This window comes from Pseudorasbora parva, chromosome 20 (genome assembly GCF_024679245.1).
Source record: "Pseudorasbora parva isolate DD20220531a chromosome 20, ASM2467924v1, whole genome shotgun sequence".
In the NCBI taxonomy this organism is placed as follows: domain Eukaryota; kingdom Metazoa; phylum Chordata; class Actinopteri; order Cypriniformes; family Gobionidae; genus Pseudorasbora; species Pseudorasbora parva.
Window position 1 is genome coordinate 40,999,902 of NC_090191.1, and position 19,934 is coordinate 41,019,835.

At 38.0% G+C, this 19,934-nt stretch overlaps 1 protein-coding gene across 2 annotated transcripts in view; it reads left to right on the forward strand.

Annotated features, from left to right (window-relative positions):
- grm8a (glutamate receptor, metabotropic 8a) overlaps positions 1–19,934 on the forward strand; it is a 275,021-nt gene that overhangs the window by 198,898 nt on the left and 56,189 nt on the right. For both annotated transcript variants that reach the window (XM_067428552.1, XM_067428553.1), the window contains exon 7: positions 5,414–5,614. In XM_067428552.1, coding sequence (XP_067284653.1) covers positions 5,414–5,614 — 201 coding nt within the window. The remainder of the gene's footprint in view (positions 1–5,413; positions 5,615–19,934) is intronic.

A 19,934-nucleotide genomic window follows, 5' to 3' on the forward strand; every position in this document is an offset into this window, starting at 1 on the left:
AAATGTGCCATTGCTCTTCTATATTCTCACACTGAACTGACTGACAGCTCCAGTGATTATAAAAGGAGACATTTTTACTTGTTTTCTGTGTAATTCAGTCACAATTCGAAGAAAGGTTTTTGTTTTTAATGCACTGTAAAAAAAAAAATGTTGGTTTTTGTTGGTTTAACTTAAAAAGTAAGTAGCCTGTTTGCCCTAAAATTTTGAGTTTATTGAAATAAAAAAATTTGAGTTGATACAATGAAGGAAATTTATTTAATGAATAGAAACTCAATATATTATTGTATCTGAACCACATTTTTGATAAATCATGAAAATAGCACTATTTGGCATGTTTCACTGCATCATCAGAAATAAAACACACACAATTACCCAATATGCTTACAAAATCTTTTAATAATCTTTTAATAAAGGTTGTCGAATCTCAAAAAAATAAAATCATTGTATTAACTCAAATTTTTTATTTCAATGTACTCAAAATTTTAAGGCAACCAGGTAACTTTTTTCTAAATAATTTTTTACAGTGTGGAATTAAGTGGTCCTCTGCCGCAATCTACTGGTTATAGTGGTTTCATGTCTTTTATTTTATTTTATAAAAGTGCTTGTTTGCCACAGTGTTAGTTTTTTCTACACCTTTAAACTTTTAGTTTTACAAATCATTGCATTAAAAATAACTATCATTACAAATGGATGACATTTAGAGCTTTGAAGTGCAGGAGAAAGTGCTTGAATTTCACTCCCAAAAGGTTGTGTGAACCCTGAGATGAATAATGACAACATTCAGACTATTTCTTCCACAATCCCATGGTGTGTTCCTCAAGTAAATGATGGTGAATGTTGGTGATTTGTGACTGAAAGCCCTGATCTTCACTCCTGGTCTCCTCGTCAGCTCTGTTTGATCTGATATCTGTGGTTTATAACAGAGAGTTCTGCACCGAACGCTTCACTAGATCTCACAGTACTGATATTTTTAATTCTGTGAATTCAAACGCTTTCTCACTGGATCTCCAGCGCTGTGTAGTAACGGTGTCACGTGATCCAGATCGGCTCGTGTCTGAGCTCACGCTGAGCTGTCTATTTATTGCTCCGAGCTGATAATACGGTCCACGCAGTGCAGCTCAAATGAGTAGAGCGGTTTCATTCCGCTTTCGTTTGCCGTTTGATGTTTCTCATATGTAACAGAAATGGCAGCTCTTATCAGTTGGGCACTGTGGTGAAGGCACCAGTGCGGCCTCTGACTAAATTTAGTTGCACCAGCAGGAAAAAAGATCCCATAGACTTTACATTGGCATGAACTTTGTGAGATCAAATCTCCAGATTTTGGCTTATTTAGTTTGGCCTATCAAGCAGCCAATAAGTAGTGACATAAGAAATTCAAAGCCAACCATAGCAACCCATTACAGCACTCTAGCAACCACTAGACTTCCACTGAAAAAAAAAGAGAAAGATATCTCTGGATCAGACCATCATAGAGACATGTGGGTAGGCTCTTTTAATTTGGGCGGGACACCAGTCTGTCTTTGTAGAATGACTCGGAATGGGATTGTGTGTCATTTGTTTGCACATATCACAGTCTATTTGTTATTTTAGCTTTAAGCAGGTGACTATGACCAGCCCTGAACGCTTCAGCTCAAGTGCTGCTGTTGCCAAAGACAGGTTGTTTTTTCCGAGCCTGGCTTGAGTAATGTAGTCAGATGTGCATATATCATGTGGCGGAAGTGTCCTCATTAGCATAAGATAGCATATAGAATGGTGATTATTGTCTCAACCTTGGCACACACAGCATAATTCAGAGTGAGAGTTGAAAAAGTTGGAAGCCGGACAATTTGTGCATATTCATGACGCTGCCAGTCATTACGGTGAGCGAGATCTGCTCTGAATTCAAGCCAGATCTCGTTCCCTTTATATGATATTGTCAGATTGCTACAAAGAGAGAGAGAGAGAGAGAGAGAGAGAGAGAGAGAGAGAGAGAGAGAGAGAGAGAGAGAGAGAGAGAGAGAGAGAGAGAGAGAGAGAGAGAGAGAGAGAGAGAGAGAGAGAGAGGGAGGAAAGTATTTGGCGTTTTTAACAGTAGCAGTGAAATGTCTTGGATGAAAGGGAGGGAATTTAATTTGCGCCAGTAATTGACATTAAATTTAGACTCTTGTTCGTCTCATTAAGCTGCCCGTCATCCGTGCTGTCATCAATCACTCAATAAGCCTCAGTTTGTTTCCTCTCATCCTGCTCAACAGAGACAGAAAAGCCTGTGCGCATGCCATAATAAACATAAAACAGGACATTGTTCTATGATTATTGTTTTATCTCTGTACTCAAGGCAATGTGTGAGCTTCTGTATGGTGGCACTGCTATTATTGCCTGCTTGGGATTAATCGCTCATGTTTCCTCATTTGTAAGTCATTATAAATGAAAGCATCTGCTGAATAAATAAATGTACACGGTTGTTCAGAATACTAGCTCACTACTTACTAAGTCCTGCGGCGTATGAAGTGTGTACTGGCTATTATTTTTATTTATATTATTTAGTGCTGTAAAATTGCGAAACTCCAGCAAAAGTTTGTGTGTGTGTATATATATATATATATATATATATATATATATATATATATATATATATATATATATATATATATATATATATATATATATATATATATATATACGTATGTTTACATTATTAGATTTTATTTATTTAAAATATTCAACCAAAGTATATTGCATTTTAATATAGTTTTGTGTCAACCTTTGGTGTGTAAAAAGGTAAAAAAGAAAAAGAAAAAAAAGGTAAAATTATGCACATCTATGCAGAAATATGCTAAACTATATATGCAAAAAATACACACATATGGTAAACACAGAAGCTTGTGCATACATTACACACTAGAACAAACCCCATTGGTTCTCATACCTCATGTTTTTAGCTTCTGTGTTATGTGTATATGCGATGTAGAAGTCTACATTAAATGTCCATCATATAAAGAGATTCTATCTCTTCAAGGATTTGGATTATTTTACAATGCCTTTTTGGATCTTTAAAGTTTTGGTTAAATGAACTTTCAATGGAAGAACAGGAACTTGTCAGGTTTCATTATACATGGAAAAAGGAATAGTTCACTCAAAAAGGAAAAAGCTGTTCATTTACTCACACTCATGCCATCTAAGATGCAGGTTGATTTTTAGCTGAAACCGTGGTCATTGGTGATTTGTATAATGCAAGTCAACGGCTACTGTCACTTTGAGAGTCAAAAAAACAGATACAGGTTAGACAAAATTAATCCCCATTAAAGTTTTTTTTTTTTGCAGCCTTATTCCAGATAGCTGTATCTCAGCCAAATATTGTCCTAACAAACCATAAATCAATGGAAAGCTTGAGATGTATAAATCTCAATTTCAAAAAATTGACCCTTTTGACTGGTCTTGTGGTCCAGGATCACAAATGGAGAAAGCTGAACCAACCAAACACAATTTTGATTGTATTACACAACTAATATTGTAACGCTTTTAATGACGTATTTTAATTTCTTAAGCTGTGAAAAACAATGCAAGTGCAATAATTCATTGCTGGACATTAAGTGCATTAATGGAACTAAATGTGCACAAACATTTTTTAGTGTAAGCAAGGGACTGTTCTGCAGCTCCCATGTTTTAACCTCTTGTCACATATAAAGGCACAATACTTCCACTTCCACTGGATCTATGCTAGTGTGTGTGTGTGGGTGTTAGAGGCTAAGTATAAGTTTAGCATAGATGTATTTCACTTGCTGAACACTCTGACTGTCGTTGTGATAGTCAGACCACAAATAAACGTGATGTTCACCTTGTTTTGACACTGGGAGTCTTTTTCTCTGGCCTGGAGCTCTCTGTCGTATTTATCACACTGTGCTGGTCAGGTAATCCGTCTGGTTTTTGGAAGACCGAATGCATCATTTTCCCATTGCTCTGAAAGCGCTATAAAAGTGGATTGGATTTCATTTACAGGAGTCTATTAATTCCTCGCTGACAGCAGAAGAGATGGAGGACTCCAGGTCTTTGCTAATTCACCTTCACATTTTATTCATCCTTCATTGTGTCAGAAACTGTGGATGGAGAAGAAAGATCTTCCCGGAGGCATCCGATGCTTTTGTCAAAATACACCAACTTGGAAAGAGCTCTGGTGATTATGAGAGAAATAATCATAGACGTCTGAGCCTAATTCAATTTACGCACAACAACAGCTGGAATATTTGTTCCGAGCGGCAGGCGTGATATTACTTTTGCCGTCTCGAGAGATATGGAAGAGATTATTTGTTTGGAAAGATCACATTCTTTCTGTTGCCTTTAACGGGTAAAATGTGTGCATCAGATGGCCGGCACAAGCACCTCCTCGAGGACTTGAGTAGCTAATTACTCTAACGAGTGCATACATTTGAGAAACATTAAATAGCAGTTTATTATGAAGAGAATTACTGCATCTGCAGGAGTGGAATCTCTGAATTAAACATCTTGTGTTCCTCAGCTAACAAAAACAATGATTTGTTAACATCCTTATGCACTGTAAAACAACATGATATAATCGATAAGTTATGTTTTTACATTGCTTTAACTCCTGAAAATAAGTTAAGAAACTCAGCCTTTGAAAAGAGCGTGCTCTCCGTGGGCGTGGCAGCATTTACAGATAATGAGGCACGACTGACTTCTCTTTCTTTTTGAACACATACATAAACAGACACTATTTGTAACAAAAACTGATATTTCAATGTTTCTTTAGACTTATGTTTCATGTTTGTGTGACAAGTATTCACTAAGTTACAGTTCATTGTCTGAAGAGTATCAGACTGGACTTCATTGGGAGGCGGCAGATTTCCATCATGTTTGTTTTCTTTATTTTGCAAAAAGCACAACATTTAGTTTTTATTGTGAGTATTAAGAAATAAAAGTGGACACTTAACAGATTATAATGATGTATAACACTTGTCTATATGACCAAAAGCAACAGATTGAGTCACTTCCGCACTAATAGGTGGAATTGCTGACGCGACCGCCGACCTCTAGAGGTCAAGAGAGTTGCAATGACTTAAACATCCAAGTTGATTGTACTTTAAAATATAAGACTGCAACTTTTTTTTAACAGCGGGGATGTTCCCTAAACATTGTTTTATAAATATTTGTTCTTGGTTAATCAAAGCTTTAGGTCAACATGCCATTTGAATCGTTTGTGAATATTATGGGAATGTTACTTTTGAATGTTGTTTGAATATTCTGAAACTAACATTAAAAAATAACCTAATCAAACATTTGAGAAACAATGCATTGATAATGTTATTTTTGTGCTAACGTTTTGAGAACATTATTAAAGACCAGATAACTATGAACGAACATTTCATTAGCATTTATTAGCTGTGTTTGTTAAAGATGTGTGTTTTGTGTGTTTGCACAGGCCTGGAGAAGGTCGGCCGCGACTCCAGTTACGAGCAGGAAGGGAAGGTGCAGTTCGTGATGGATGCGGTTTATGCGATGGCACACGCGCTGCACCGTATGCACAGGGATTACTGCTTCGGATACCCCGGCCTCTGCCCCCGCATGAGCAATATCAATGGAAAGGAGCTCCTGGGATACATCCGGAGCGTTAATTTCAATGGTGAGTGCTCAAATCCACAGATATGTTTGCAAGTCTCCAATCTTTCAGGGCCAAGTAGAAATCGAGTCTCAAGAGTGTTGTTCACAAATGATGGAAGTCATGTTATTTGCAATGTACAGACTCGAGTCTCTGCCTCTGGTTACACTTTATAACTACTTTTAATACAAATATTATTAGCTGTAAATAGTTTGGGATCAGTAGAATTTTTTTCCCTCTAAAATAAATGTTAAAATGATTTTATTTTTTAGCACGGATGCATTAAATTGATCAAAATAGCCAATAAAAATAATTATAATTTTGTAAAAGATTGCTATTTTAAATAAATGCTATTCTTTTGAACTTTCTGTTCATAATAATCTTTTTTTTTTTTATCTGTAAAAATCATCAAGACTGGATTAAAGATGCTGAAAATTCAGCTTTGAATCACAGGAATAAATTGCATTTTACAATAAATTCACATGGAAAATTCAATTGTAATAATATTTCACAATATTATATTGTTTCCTTATTTTGAATCAAATAAATGCAGCCTTTGTGAGCAGAAGAGACATCTGAATAATAGTGTACGTTCAAACAGTTTAAAATGTCATAACATATGTGCTATTATAATAACTGGAATATATACATATCAAATGATAACATTTGTTGAAAGAAGAGTTTGAGGACTTACGTTTAAGCTATTATTTGCTGGGGGAAAAAAACTTGAAAAAAACGTTCATGATTGATTATAAGACCTTTAAAAACCAATGACATTTGAATGAAATATTATGACATTTTGTATTCAAAGAAAATAAAAATGTTGGTGAAATGATCAAAGAACTCTCCTTTTCCCAACTATTCCTTGAAGCCTTATATAATGAGTGTTATAACCATATTAGTGAAAGTTATTATGAAGTGATATGCCATATTTTACTATGCAATGCCGTTGGCATCTCTATTAGAAATGCAGCTTGTCTATGTACATATTCAAGTGTTTTCACTCATTTTTCATATTTCTTACTTCTAGCATCGTTCATTAGGGGCCAAGCACCGAAGGTGCGGAGGCACCTATTGAAATCGTTAGTGTTCCTATTATTAGGGGCCAAGCACCGAAGGTGCGGAGGCACCTATTGAAATTGTTAGTGTTCCTATTATTAGGGGCCAAGCACCGAAGGTGCGGAGGCACCTATTGAAATCGTTAGTGTTCCTATTATTATTCTTCTTCTTCTTTTTCCGCCATAGGAGTCTCTGGCAGCCCATAGAACCGTATGGTAAAAAGTTGTGAAATTTGGCACACTCATAGAGGCCAGTCTGAGCTGTCACTATAGCAAATTTGGTGCCTCTAACTCAATCCCTCTAGCGCCACCACCTGTCCAAAGTTTCACTCATATTTATGCTTATAACTTTTGACCCCTAAGGGCTAGAAACAAAATTCTTTTTTCATCGGATTCCTTGGCTCAAGCCGATTCGATTTCACCCTATGATGTCATTTTCCGGTATGCAAATTTTCCCGCCATTTTGAATTTTCTGAAAAACCTACTTTTTCGAACTCCTCCTAGGCCGTTGCTCCGATTTTCACGAAAATTGAAACAGATCATCTTCAGAGCATGTTGACAAAAAGTTATGGAATTCAAGTTGATTCGTCCAATCGTTTTCAATAAACGCACAAACAAATTTTACGTGGAGGTTGCAAAAACACACTAAAGGCTATATCTCCGCAACGCTTTATCGTATTCAAACCAACCTTGGTACATGTCATCACAAGCATGACTTGAAGCAACATGCAGCGTTTCGGCGCAGCGCCACCTACCTGTCCGGAGATACGAAAAATGCCTATTTTGGCTTATAACGTCTGAACCGTTTATCCAAAAATCATAAAATTGGTCTCATTAGATTCAGGGCGTCATGCCGAGTTGACTGATATCCAATTTTACCATGTCGGCCATTTTGGATGTCGGCCATTTTGAATTATGTGCAAAAATGCTGTATTTTATGAACGCATGAACAGATTGTTATGAAACTTGGTATGGGTCATCACCACGATGCCCTGAAGTAGCCTGAGAAGTTTCGAAACAGCGCCACCTAGTGGAGAATTTTTTTTTTCAAACGCTTATAACTTTGGGTGTGGTTGACATATTTTGATGGGAGTGTGTTTTTTGGTCTCCTGAATCCTTGCCGACTCCAACGATACCAGACTTGCCAGGTTTCGCCATATGGTTTGCGCAGAGTTGTAATTTAGTGCTTAAAAAACATTTGCTGATATCTTCGAAACCGCTAGTCCGATCGAGACGAAACCAGCCTCAGAAGTTCGGAAACATAGGTCGATAGCTATACGCTAATGCCCAAATCTCAAAATATTGATAGTAAGGGGTAGTAAAATCCAATCAAAGTCAGGTGTCAGTCATTTTTTACGTGTTTTTTCATATAAATGTCTATAACTCCAAAACAAAATGAAATATTTTCACCAAACTTGACACACATATGTATGGGCTCACTACGAGGACACATAAAAAAATTGGTGGGATTGTGCCTCTTGGTGGCGCTATAATAAAACAAAACATGAAATTCCCATTGACTTCAATGCAGTATTACGGTTTAAAATGCTAATGCTATAATTTAAGAATGCACTAGTGTATCATTACAAAACTCGGTATGTGTCTTCCGCTCTATGTCCCGAAGATATTCAAAAAGTTTCGGGGCAGCGCCACCTTGTGGTCAAAAGTTGTAATAAAATGTACAAAAATGCTAATAACTTTTGATTAAATTAGCCTATTGTAATGAGACTGGTCATAATACATTCATTGGCTCATGCCGAGAAGATAGATACCAATTTTGCCATATTTTGCAAACATATCTGTGCTCCATCTTGTTATTTGTTAAAAATCTACTTTTTCAAACTCATCCTAGACCGTTTGTCCGATTTTCACCAAAATTGATCCGTATCGTCTTCAGACCATGCTGACAAATAGTTATGGATTTCAGATTGATAGACAAAACAGTTTTCATATACCACTGCAACAGAGTTGAGCCATGATGCAAAAATTACTCTTGAGGCTGTATCTCTGCAATGCTTTGACATATTGACACCAAACTTTGCATGTGTCATTGTCATCTCAATCTGACTAAACCACATCAGTTTCGTAACAGTGACACCTATTGGTCGAAAGTGATAAACCATTAAACCATTATTATTGACTGTATTTAAAATTTGACTGCTATTTTGCCTAAAATCAACTTAATAGGTCCTTAATGGCTCATTGTTGCAGTTGGCTTGAGACTTCCAGCCATGCTGGCATGTCTTGTCTTCTTCTTTGCGCTTGGCCCCGATAATGGCTGCTTGCAGCTATATTTATTATTCTGCTTCTTCTTCTTCTTCTTTTTCTTTTTCTTCCGCCATAGGAGTCTCTGGCAGCCCATAGAACCGTATGGTAAAAAGTTGTGAAATTTGGCACACTCATAGAGGCCAGTCTGAGCTGTCACTATAGCAAATTTGGTGCCTCTAACTCAATCCCTCTAGCGCCACCACCTGTCCAAAGTTTCACTCATATTTATGCTTATAACTTTTGACCCCTAAGGGCTAGAAACAAAATTCTTTTTTCATCGGATTCCTTGGCTCAAGCCGATTCGATTTCACCCTATGATGTCATTTTCCGGTATGCAAATTTTCCCGCCATTTTGAATTTTCTGAAAAACCTACTTTTTCGAACTCCTCCTAGGCCGTTGCTCCGATTTTCACGAAAATTGAAACAGATCATCTTCAGAGCATGTTGACAAACAGTTATGGAATTCAAGTTGATTCGTCCAATCGTTTCCAATAAACGCACAAACAAATTTTACGTGGAGGTTGCAAAAACACACTAAAGGCTATATCTCCGCAACGCTTTATCGTATTCAAACCAACCTTGGTACATGTCATCACAAGCATGACTTGAAGCAACATGCAGCGTTTCGGCGCAACGCCACCTACCTGTCCGGAGATACGAAAAATGCCTATTTTGGCTTATAACTTCTGAACCGTTTATCCAAAAATCATAAAATTGGTCTCATTAGATTCAGGGCGTCATGCCGAGTCGACTGATATCCAATTTTACCATGTCGGCCATTTTGGATGTCGGCCATTTTGAATTATGTGCAAAAATGCTGTATTTTATGAACGCATGAACAGATTGTTATGAAACTTGGTATGGGTCATCACCACGATGCCCTGAAGTAGCCTGAGAAGTTTCGAAACAGCGCCACCTAGTGGAGAATTTTTTTTTTCAAACGCTTATAACTTTGGGTGTGGTTGACATATTTTGATGGGAGTGTGTTTTTTGGTCTCCTGAATCCTTGCCGACTCCAACGATACCAGACTTGCCAGGTTTCGGCATATGGTTTGCGCAGAGTTGTAATTTAGTGCTTAAAAAACATTTGCTGATATCTTCGAAACCGCTAGTCCGATCGAGACGAAACCAGCCTCAGAAGTTCGGAAACATAGGTCGATAGCTATACGCTAATGCCCAAATCTCAAAATATTGATAGTAAGGGGTAGTAAAATCCAATCAAAGTCAGGTGTCAGTCCTTTTTTACGTGTTTTTTCATATAAATGTCTATAACTCCAAAACAAAATGAGATGTTTTCACCAAACTTGACACACATATGTATGGGCTCACTACGAGGACACATAAAAAAATTGGTGGGATTGTGCCTCTTGGTGGCGCTATAATAAAACAAAACATGAAATTCCCATTGACTTCAATGCAGTATTATGGTTTAAAATGCTAATGCTATAATTTAAGAATGCATTAGCGTATCGTTACAAAACTCGGTATGTGTCTTCCGCTCCATGTCCTGAAGATACTCAAAAAGTTTCGGGGTAGCGCCACCTTGTGGTCAAAAGTTGTAATAAAATGTACAGAAATGCGAATAACTTTTGATTAAATTAACCCATTGTAATGAAACTGGTCATAATACAGTCAATGGCTCATGCCGAGAACATGGATACCAATTGTGCCATATTTTGCAAACCTATCTGTCCTCCGTCTTGTTATTTGTTAAAAACCTACTTTTTCAAACTCATCCTAGACCGTTTGTCCGATTTTCACCAAAATTGATCCGTATCGTCTTCAGACCATGCTGACAAATAGTTATGGATTTCGGATTGATAGACAAAACAGTTTTCATATACCACTGCAACAGAGTTGAGCCATGATGCAAAAATTACTCTTGAGGCTGTATCTCTGCAATGCTTTGACATATTGACACCAAACTTTGCATGTGTCATTGTCATCTCAATCTGACTAAACCACATCAGTTTCGTAACAGTGACACCTATTGGTCGAAAGTGATAAACCATTAAACCATTATTATTGACTGTATTTAAAATTTGACTGCTATTTTGCCTAAAATCAACTTAATAGGTCCTTAATGGCTCATTGTTGCAGTTGGCTTGAGACTTCCAGCCATGCTGGCATGTCTTGTCTTCTTCTTTGCGCTTGGCCCCGATAATGGCTGCTTGTTATTATTCTGCTTCTTCTTCTTCTTCTTCTTCTTTTTCTTCTTCCGCCATAGGAGTCTCTGGCAGCCCATAGAACCGTATGGTAAAAAGTTGTGAAATTTGGCACACTCATAGAGGCCAGTCTGAGCTGTCACTATAGCAAATTTGGTGCCTCTAACTCAATCCCTCTAGCGCCACCACCTGTCCAAAGTTTCACTCATATTTATGCTTATAACTTTTGACCCCTAAGGGCTAGAAACAAAATTCTTTTTTCATCGGATTCCTTGGCTCAAGCCGATTCGATTTCACCCTATGATGTCATTTTCCGGTATGCAAATTTTCCCGCCATTTTGAATTTTCTGAAAAACCTACTTTTTCGAACTCCTCCTAGGCCGTTGCTCCGATTTTCACGAAAATTGAAACAGATCATCTTCAGAGCATGTTGACAAAAAGTTATGGAATTCAAGTTGATTCGTCCAATCGTTTTCAATAAACGCACAAACAAATTTTACGTGGAGGTTGCAAAAACACACTAAAGGCTATATCTCCGCAACGCTTTATCGTATTCAAACCAACCTTGGTACATGTCATCACAAGCATGACTTGAAGCAACATGCAGCGTTTCGGCGCAGCGCCACCTACCTGTCCGGAGATACGAAAAATGCCTATTTTGGCTTATAACTTCTGAACCGTTTATCCAAAAATCATAAAATTGGTCTCATTAGATTCAGGGCGTCATGCCGAGTCGACTGATATCCAATTTTACCATGTCGGCCATTTTGGATGTCGGCCATTTTGAATTATGTGCAAAAATGCTGTATTTTATGAACGCATGAACGGATTGTTATGAAACTTGGTATGGGTCATCACCACGATGCCCTGAAGTAGCCTGAGAAGTTTCGAAACAGCGCCACCTAGTGGAGAATTTTTTTTTTCAAACGCTTATAACTTTGGGTGTGGTTGACATATTTTGATGGGAGTGTGTTTTTTGGTCTCCTGAATCCTTGCCAACTCCAACGATACCAGACATGCCAGGTTTCGGCATATGGTTTGCGCAGAGTTGTAATTTAGTGCTTAAAAAACATTTGCTGATATCTTCGAAACCGCTAGTCCGATCGAGACGAAACCAGCCTCAGAAGTTCGGAAACATAGGTCGATAGCTATACGCCAATGCCCAAATCTCAAAATATTGATAGTAAGGGGTAGTAAAATCCAATCAAAGTCAGGTGTCAGTCATTTTTTACGTGTTTTTTCATATAAATGTCTATAACTCCAAAACAAAATGAAATATTTTCACCAAACTTGACACACATATGTATGGGCTCACTACGAGGACACATAAAAAAATTGGTGGGATTGTGCCTCTTGGTGGCGCTATAATAAAACAAAACATGAAATTCCCATTGACTTCAATGCAGTATTACGGTTTAAAATGCTAATGCTATAATTTAAGAATGCACTAGTGTATCATTACAAAACTCGGTATGTGTCTTCCGCTCTATGTCCCGAAGATATTCAAAAAGTTTCGGGGCAGCGCCACCTTGTGGTCAAAAGTTGTAATAAAATGTACAAAAATGCTAATAACTTTTGATTAAATTAGCCTATTGTAATGAGACTGGTCATAATACATTCATTGGCTCATGCCGAGAAGATAGATACCAATTTTGCCATATTTTGCAAACATATCTGTGCTCCATCTTGTTATTTGTTAAAAATCTACTTTTTCAAACTCATCCTAGACCGTTTGTCCGATTTTCACCAAAATTGATCCGTATCGTCTTCAGACCATGCTGACAAATACTTATGGATTTCGGATTGATAGACAAAACAGTTTTCATATACCACTGCAACAGAGTTGAGCCATGATGCAAAAATTACTCTTGAGGCTGTATCTCTGCAATGCTTTGACATATTGACACCAAACTTTGCATGTGTCATTGTCATCTCAATCTGACTAAACCACATCAGTTTCGTAACAGTGACACCTATTGGTCGAAAGTGATAAACCATTAAACCATTATTATTGACTGTATTTAAAATTTGACTGCTATTTTGCCTAAAATCAACTTAATAGGTCCTTAATGGCTCATTGTTGCAGTTGGCTTGAGACTTCCAGCCATGCTGGCATGTCTTGTCTTCTTCTTTGCGCTTGGCCCCGATAATGGCTGCTTGCAGCTATATTTATTATTCTGCTTCTTCCGCCATAGGAGTCTCTGGCAGCCCATAGAACCGTATGGTAAAAAGTTGTGAAATTTGGCACACTCATAGAGGCCAGTCTGAGCTGTCACTATAGCAAATTTGGTGCCTCTAACTCAATCCCTCTAGCGCCACCACCTGTCCAAAGTTTCACTCATATTTATGCTTATAACTTTTGACCCCTAAGGGCTAGAAACAAAATTCTTTTTTCATCGGATTCCTTGGCTCAAGCCGATTCGATTTCACCCTATGATGTCATTTTCCGGTATGCAAATTTTCCCGCCATTTTGAATTTTCTGAAAAACCTACTTTTTCGAACTCCTCCTAGGCCGTTGCTCCGATTTTCACGAAAATTGAAACAGATCATCTTCAGAGCATGTTGACAAAAAGTTATGGAATTCAAGTTGATTCGTCCAATCGTTTTCAATAAACGCACAAACAAATTTTACGTGGAGGTTGCAAAAACACACTAAAGGCTATATCTCCGCAACGCTTTATCGTATTCAAACCAACCTTGGTACATGTCATCACAAGCATGACTTGAAGCAACATGCAGCGTTTCGGCGCAGCGCCACCTACCTGTCCGGAGATACGAAAAATGCCTATTTTGGCTTATAACTTCTGAACCGTTTATCCAAAAATCATAAAATTGGTCTCATTAGATTCAGGGCGTCATGCCGAGTCGACTGATATCCAATTTTACCATGTCGGCCATTTTGGATGTCGGCCATTTTGAATTATGTGCAAAAATGCTGTATTTTATGAACGCATGAACAGATTGTTATGAAACTTGGTATGGGTCATCACCACGATGCCCTGAAGTAGCCTGAGAAGTTTCGAAACAGCGCCACCTAGTGGAGAATTTTTTTTTCAAACGCTTATAACTTTGGGTGTGGTTGACATATTTTGATGGGAGTGTGTTTTTTGGTCTCCTGAATCCTTGCCGACTCCAACGATACCAGACTTGCCAGGTTTCGGCATATGGTTTGCGCAGAGTTGTAATTTAGTGCTTAAAAAACATTTGCTGATATCTTCGAAACCGCTAGTCCGATCGAGACGAAACCAGCCTCAGAAGTTCGGAAACATAGGTCGATAGCTATACGCTAATGCCCAAATCTCAAAATATTGATAGTAAGGGGTAGTAAAATCCAATCAAAGTCAGGTGTCAGTCCTTTTTTACGTGTTTTTTCATATAAATGTCTATAACTCCAAAACAAAATGAGATATTTTCACCAAACTTGACACACATATGTATGGGCTCACTACGAGGACACATAAAAAAATTGGTGGGATTGTGCCTCTTGGTGGCGCTATAATAAAACAAAACATGAAATTCCCATTGACTTCAATGCAGTATTACGGTTTAAAATGCTAATGCTATAATTTAAGAATGCACTAGTGTATCATTACAAAACTCGGTATGTGTCTTCCGCTCTATGTCCCGAAGATATTCAAAAAGTTTCGGGGCAGCGCCACCTTGTGGTCAAAAGTTGTAATAAAATGTACAAAAATGCTAATAACTTTTGATTAAATTAGCCTATTGTAATGAGACTGGTCATAATACATTCATTGGCTCATGCCGAGAAGATAGATACCAATTTTGCCATATTTTGCAAACATATCTGTGCTCCATCTTGTTATTTGTTAAAAATCTACTTTTTCAAACTCATCCTAGACCGTTTGTCCGATTTTCACCAAAATTGATCCGTATCGTCTTCAGACCATGCTGACAAATACTTATGGATTTCGGATTGATAGACAAAACAGTTTTCATATACCACTGCAACAGAGTTGAGCCATGATGCAAAAATTACTCTTGAGGCTGTATCTCTGCAATGCTTTGACATATTGACACCAAACTTTGCATGTGTCATTGTCATCTCAATCTGACTAAACCACATCAGTTTCGTAACAGTGACACCTATTGGTCGAAAGTGATAAACCATTAAACCATTATTATTGACTGTATTTAAAATTTGACTGCTATTTTGCCTAAAATCAACTTAATAGGTCCTTAATGGCTCATTGTTGCAGTTGGCTTGAGACTTCCAGCCATGCTGGCATGTCTTGTCTTCTTCTTTGCGCTTGGCCCCGATAATGGCTGCTTGTTAATTCTTGCAATCACAGAGCGCTGCTCACTGACAGTCTTCCCTTTTGTTGTGTTTGTCAATTCTCTGCCTTACGGCACCCCTCAGTGACCCCTAAAATCATTACACATACGTGCAGAGACCGGAAGATGTGAGTTAAGCGCTTACAGTGATGCTCATATTTCTTCATAATGTGCAGTACAGTGCGTGTCTCAATCAGAGCACATTATAACTCACGAGGCGAGCTGCGTGTGATTGACTGTTTTTGTTTCCCTCGTGCTCTTGAATCATGTTGAAACAAAAGAATTTAAACATTCTCTTTGAAAGCATATCAAACGATTCATTTAAATATTAGTTTTGCTTCGTGCGTCTTTGCTACTCTTTCATTTTTCTATCCCCCAACTCTGTCGTTTTGTTATCATCTGCTTATGTTTGCCTTCAAGTTGTGTCATTTGCATAACTGCAGTTGAGCGATTAAGGCAGCGACTGTGCCGCTCGGAGGGGCGGGGCTGCGTGGGACTATTAAAACCTCATTAATTCACTTACTAGCGGCCAATGCAACCTGGGTTATTAGTTCCACCACCTTGCCTTCCTCCTCTGACTGTATTTGAAGTGAAAGAAAATCCACTGACAGCGCATGTGTTTTCCCATTGTCATTAGAGAGACCTGAAGATGTTATTCTGCTGTGTGAGTCTGATGTGTATTGATTGCGCGGTTTGATGAAGTAACAGTTCGAGTTAAAATAGTAGTGATGTGCTGCCAGTAATTTCAGGAGAACTCTTTGTTTTCTCTTCCTGTTTCTTGAGCAGCAAAACATCATATTAGAAAGATTTCTGAAGGATCATGTGACACTGAAGACTGGAGTAATGATGCTGAAAATGCAGGTTTGATCACAGGAATAAATTACATTTTCAAATGTATTCAAATAGATTATTTTAAAGAGGCCATATTATGCATTTTGATGTTGTTTTTGTGCTCTACTAGAGCAGGTTTCCTGCTTGAATGTTGATTATTTTCCTCATATTCTCCATTGTCGGCTCCTCTCTTCCCAGTCTGTCAGTAACGCTCTGGGCTGCGTTTCCCAAAAGCATCGTAAGCCTAAGTTGATCGTAAATACAATCGTACGAGCGATCTTAATATTAAGGTCTGTTTCCCAAAAGCATCGTAACTTAAGTAGCTCTTGAAAATGATTGTAGAGCTACGAGTGCTCTGGAGTAATCGTAAGCTCGAAGTGTATCATAAGAAGAGGGAGTTATGAGGTCCCCTACAGGACAACCGGCACATTACACCTTTAACTTTATTCAAGTGCATTGTGATAATACTATAATTTTTTGTTTTGTGTTTTTTTTGTTTTTGTTTTTATGAGGGCAGGTAACAAAAAAATATGACTTGCTGACGTGCATGAAAACCAGCAATGTGTTGGACATTCCTCTGCAGTGCCTTCTTCCTTTCTGTCAGGCTTGCAAAATCCTGCCATTTCTTGCAGACCTCTTTAGCCGATCTTTTAACTAATAATTTAACTTATAACTTTTAATTTGGTAGCAATGTCCGCCCAGATGTTTTGTTTCTCTTTGTTTGTACGATGCCCTTTAAATCTGTTGAAAATATATTTTCCCGCTCCACCTCCTCTAGAAGGAGATTGATTTCGTCTTTTTGAAAGGTATCTTTTCTTTTTTTTCTTTTACAGCCATTTTGTCATTGCCTCAGCCTGTAGTTGCTTATTTGCTTATAATATATATAAAAGTTGCTTATAATTATTAGGTGAACCGTTCAGAGTAATCGATTCCATATAAGGTTACATTTCAGCACTTTGCAAATGGACAGAGACTCTTAAGTAGCACTCTTAGAATTGCTGCACGTGATCGTAACTTTGCTCGTAGAACGCGCTCATTATAGCTAAGATACATCGTTATTGGGAAACAACCCTCCTTCTGAAAAGCTAAATATGCTCTGATTGGTCGGTTGGAGCAGTGTGTTGTGATTGGTCAAGTGCTTCCAGCGTGTTTGGGAAATGTCCCACCCCTTACCAGAGGCGGACAGTATTGAACTAGTATTTTTACTTTCCAAGTAATTTAGTTTTTCAAGTATATGTACTTTATCAGTGTAAAAGGGAAATACTCTTATTCCAAAACATAATATTAATAATAATAGTACATTTTATTTATAAAGCACTTCACATTTTAAAGAAAGTGCTACAAAGAGAGGGAAAAAAAATTAAAATAAAAATAATTAATTAATTTAAACATTAATTTAAATTAAAGACTTTCTAAACAGGTAAGTTTTTAGTCCCGTTTTAAAAATATCAGTTGTTTTGGAGCCCTCAGATGTTCAGGGAGGGCTTTCCACAGGCGTGGAGCAGTGGCACAGAAGGCTCTGTCCCCAATGGCGCGGGTCTTAATCCAAGGGGGATTGAGTAGATGTGTGTTTGTGGAGCGAAGAGAACGTGCTGAGATTTGTGGAGTAATGAGTTCTTTAAGGTAGGTGGGAGCATTGCCATGGATGCACTCATGTGTGAGGAGGGAAACTTTATACTCGATCCGAGCGGAAATAGGAAGCCAATGTAGAGACTGAAGAATCAGTGTGATGTGTTCATATTTACGCACTCTCATCAGGATCCTAGCGGCACTGTTTTGTATGTGCGGGAGTTTCTGGATGCTCTTGCTAGGAATCCCAAAGAGAAGAGCGTTAATAATCCAGTCTCGAGGAGACAAAGTTTCTCAGCATCATGAAGGGTGAGTGAAGGACGGAGTCTGGCTATATTCCTGAGGTGACAAAAGAATGTTTTGCAAAGATATTTAATGTGGGCCTTAAAGGTGAGTGTGGATCAAACCTAACACCGAGATTGGTGACTATGGATGACAGAGGAATGTCCTGGCCAGAAAATGTGATACAGGTTATGGTGGATGATCTGATCTGATGAGGGGAACCAATGAGGATGGCTTCTGTCTTAGAGCTGTTCAGCTGGAGAAAGTTGTTGCTCATCCACATCCTTATCTCTTCCAGACAGGCAGAAAGTGTTGATAATGATGCCGACGAAGACGATAATGATGAATGAGTGTCAATTTTCAGATATAATTGTGTATCATCAGTGTAGCAATGAAATGAAATTTCCAAGCCACTGATGACTTCACATAGAGGAAGCATATAGAGATTGAATAAGAGAGCCCCGAGGTACTCCGCAACCAACCGCATGTGAAAGGGACCTTGAGCTACCCATGACCACAAATTCACATCTGTCTGTGAGGTATGACTCAAACCATTGCAATACAGTGTTCTCAAGTCCAATAGAATGAGACAGTCGTTTGAGAAGTATCCCATGGTCAAGCGTGGCGAACGCTGCAGAAAGATCCAGGAGGACAAGGAGTGATGGTGACCCGGCATCAGCTGTCATTAGCAGGTCATTTGTAACCCTCACTAAGGCTGTTTCCGTGCTGTGGCCAGAACGCAAGCCAGATTAGAACTTTTAAAAAATGTTGTTGTTGTTGTTGTTGAGATGGTCCTCGAGGTGCCTGGCAACTACCTTCTCCAAAAAAATAAAATCTCCTTTGAAATAAATGGCAAGGATATAGGCCTATAATTAGCAAGTGTTTGAGGATCAAGGGAGGGTTTCTTGAGTATCGGTCTAATTATAACCTTTATTAGGGCCGACGGTACCTGACCAGACTGAAGGGATTGGTTTATTATCATGGTTAATATATACTACTTTTTACTGCAGTACATTCAATTTCCTATTGAATATCATGTAATACTTAATTACATTAAAAATGTAGTGCTATATACTTTTACTCAAGTACACAAGTAAAAGTAATTCAAAGTTTTACTTTTACTTTATAAGTAAGAAAGTACTACATGACTTGAGTTGAAAGTAATAATACTCCAATACTGTCCGCCTCTGCCCCTTACCAATTATGTTTCCGCTTCTCAGGTGTAAACACTAACAGTGGCATCAGTTTGGATCCCGAGGCGGATAATGAAATGTGAAGGAACAAGAAGATTGAACAGAACCTTATGAAGCCAGAAAATAGGGGTTTAGATTCAGGAGAGACAGCACATTGTCTCTTAAATATGGACACAACACACTACTAACAAACTTAACCTGGCTCCGCCCCTTTATTTTGCATATGCTTTTGGCAGGAATTATTTAAATGAGGAAAATTGTGATCAGTGTTGGTGAAAGTTACTTTTGTGTTACACCCTAAAAAAGCAACTAATTGCATTACTGATTTACTTTTTATGAAAGTAAATCAGTAATTAGTCTAGAACTATAATAACCATCATGTTCACACACAGCGCCTCTGAATTTACTCACAATTACAGGAGAGGAGAGTCGTCAGTCAATACATGGGAAAACAAACCAACTTGCATTACTTATCTGAAAAAGTAACTCAGATGTTTGGTTGTAAATTTAAAAGTAAAGTATTATTTTACTAGTTACTTTAAAAGTAATCTGATTACGTAACTTGTGTTATTTGTAATGCGTTACCCCACACAATGATTGTTCATTCCTGGAAGAAAACTCACGAGTACAATGGAGGCGTTTCAGGGAGATCAGAAACACTGACACTGAATAACTCCCTCTGAT